The 3,057-nt window shown below is 40.0% G+C and overlaps 1 protein-coding gene across 1 annotated transcript; it reads left to right on the top strand.

The window, feature by feature from the left end:
• Positions 1-201: 201 nt before the first annotated feature.
• On the top strand, positions 202-1,965 carry LOC128869850 (uncharacterized). The gene has a single exon (XM_054112452.1). The coding sequence runs from the start codon at positions 202-204 to the stop codon at positions 1,963-1,965; it is 1,764 nt and encodes a 587-aa protein (XP_053968427.1).
• Positions 1,966-3,057: the final 1,092 nt, after the last annotated feature.

Raw genomic sequence — 3,057 nt, 5'->3', positions numbered from 1 at the left:
TTATGCGCGTTGGCAAGATGCATGCATATATGGCGTAGTGTATAAAATACATGCGACGGTCGTGGGAAAAAAACTATGAGCAGATTAATACGTGCGTGTTAATGTGTGGAAAGCGAGAGTTGAAAGGGAGCAAGGAACAAGCAGATATACAAAAAAACGAGTGGTGCAAGCGTGTACGAATGTACATATTGTGCGGGGAAAATGCCGAAAATAGTGAATTTAAGAGTGGAACAACTTAAAACGCTGCTGCGTGAACGGGAAAAACCTACGACTGGTTCTAAGGCAGAACTAGTCCAGCGGTTATGCGATTTTGAAAACAGTGACGAAATAAATATGGACGAAAGGTGTACAATGCCAGAGCAAATTAACGAGTTGCGGGAAATGATGCAAGGCATCACTACTTTGTTGCAACAACAAAGCCGTGAGCAACGACCAAGTGTAGAACAAACGGCCGCGAGTGTAGAAACTGCAACTACCCCGGTATCAATGGTAGATTCTTCGAGTGCAAGGTGTTCGGTGAAAGAGATTGCTGAAACTTTACCTACCTTTGATCCAACGAATGAACTTTCTTTGCCGGTTGAAAAATTTGTAGAACGTGTTAATCAAGCGCATAGTGCCTATCAGTGGAACGAAAGAAGTTTAATGCTAGCAGTTTTTAGCAAGTTGAAAGGTGTTGCCAAACTATGGTTAGATGCTTCACCAGAGTGTTACTCGAATTGGACAATTTTCGCGGAAAGGTTAATAGAAGAATTCGGTACTAAGCCAAACGAGGCAGAGATACATTACAAAATGAACAGTTCGGTGCGTAAATTTGATGAAAAAGTCGTGGAATATTGTTTTCGTATGAGTGCCATTGGGCAGCGATATAATTTGAGTGAATCAGCGATTATAAAATATACGCGGAACGGATTACGAAATCGGGAACTGCAAACGGCAATTGCTCCAATGCGATTTGATTCGATGAGACACTTGCGCGAAACGCTTGACGAGTATGATAAAAATCGTAATAGTACTCCAGGTTTGAAGTTTGAACAAAACAAAAATAGAAACACGAATAATGACGGGAATAAAGGTAGCGCTGAGAATAAAAGTAAGATAAAGTGTTATAATTGTTTTGAAGAAGGTCATATAGCGACCAGATGTTCTAAGCCACTACGAAAAGCGCAGTATGGTGATGGTCAGAAAGTTGACCCGAAGGTTGAGGCTGTGGAGCGTAATAAGAGAAATTCTACAATGACAAACCGTAAAGTCGAGTGCGATGAGGAATTTTGTATTAAACTGGTGTATGTTAAAAATCAAGCAATAAAAGCATTCGTGGACACAGGAAGTGAATGCAGCATGATACGGAAATCATGTGCTGATAAATTCGAAATTGAAACAGAGCCTTGCGTGTTAAAAATAAAGGGCATATGTGGAGGTGCGCGGTATGCAAGTGAGTTGATGAAAACTGAAATAAAAATTGACAGTGTAAAAGTAAATGTAATACTATATATAGTGGATGACGAGTTGTTAACGTCAGATGTATTGCTTGGAAAAGAGATTTTCAATCGGAATATTGTCGCGCACATAAACAGTGGACAATTGAAATTCGAATATCTACCGATCGCGGAAAATCGAGAAACGACGGTATCTGAACGCAAAGTTATAAATAAAAATCAAATAATATGTGGAGAACTTGAAAGTGCGCAGGGGGGAAAGCTATTCAGACTGTTGAACGAGTACAATGATATATTTGCAAATAATATCAGTGAGATAGGACAGACAAATGCATTATCCATGAAAATTAAGTTAGATACTAATGTACCTATTGCACAAAACCCATACCGTATACCAGAGCCGAAGAAAGTGTTGGTTCAACAGATGATTAGAGAGTTATTAGTTAACGATATAATAGAAATGTCAGAATCTGAATATGCGAGTCCAATTGTACTCGTGAAAAAGAAAAATGGAGAATCGAGATTATGAGAAAAGAAATTTATCCAATGCCGCATATTGAAGCACAGCTTCATGAAGCAAAACGTTATAAATATTTCACAGTATTAGATATGAATAGTGGGTATTATCAGATACCGATACATCCAGATAGTCGTAGATATACTGCGTTCGTAACCACAGAGGGGTTGTATCAATTTAAACGAATGCCGTTTGGGCTAAAGAATGCCCCAGTAGTCTTCCAACGCTTGATGGCAAAGGTAAAAGAACGAACACAGAATGGAAATATGGTGAACTACATGGATGACATTATGATAGGGGGTTCAACTGTCGATGAAATGTTGGCCAAATTGAGGCGTGTACTTGATGCATTACGAGAGCTTAATTTGACTTTGAATTTGAAGAAATGCGAGTTTGCAAAAGAAACAATTGAATTCTTGGGCCATACATTAACTCCAAGCGGAATTAGTCCAGGTACAGCAAAAACAATAGCTATTACAAATTTTTCAATACCTAAGAATGTAACTGAAGTACGACAATTTCTGGGGTTGAGTGGATACTTTAGAAAGTTCGTGGCAGGGTATGCCATTAAATCAGAGTCACTGCGACGTTTACTTTGTAAGGAACAAAATTTTCGATGGGGTGAAGAACAGCAAAGGGCTTTCGATGAGCTGAGGTTGGCGCTGGTGTCCAAACCGGTGATGACGTCATATAGAATTGAAGCCAAGCATGAGATCCATTCCGATGCAAGTTCCATTGGATTAGCTGGCGTGTTATTGCAACTTGAAGAAGACGATTGGAAGCCGGTAGTATATTTTAGTCGATCCACGAGCGAAAATGAGAAAAAGTATCATAGTTACGAGTTGGAGACTCTTGCAGTAGTGGAAATATTAGAGCGTTTTAAATATTATGTCTACGGGAAAGAGGTTACTGTAATAACCGACTGCAATGCAATCAAAACAGCAATGGCCAAGAAAGAGCTCATCCCGGCATAGCGCGCTGGTGGCTCAAAGTGCAAGAGTACGACATAAAAATAGAGCATCGTTCCGGTAAGCGGATGGAACATGTCGACGCGTTGAGTAGGTCCCCAGTAGAAGCATCGCGTGAAGTGGACGAAGCGTCCTC

This window comes from Anastrepha ludens, chromosome X (assembly GCF_028408465.1).
Source record: "Anastrepha ludens isolate Willacy chromosome X, idAnaLude1.1, whole genome shotgun sequence".
Classification (NCBI taxonomy): Eukaryota; Metazoa; Arthropoda; class Insecta; order Diptera; family Tephritidae; genus Anastrepha; species Anastrepha ludens.
The sequence above is the reverse complement of the archived record's forward strand: the minus strand, read 5'-3'. Positions and strand labels throughout refer to the sequence as shown.

Bases quoted from the DNA above. Each gene is read 5' to 3' on its own strand.
- LOC128869850 (XM_054112452.1), top strand. From the start codon at position 202: ATGCCGAAAATAGTGAATTTAAGAGTGGAACAACTTAAAACGCTGCTG.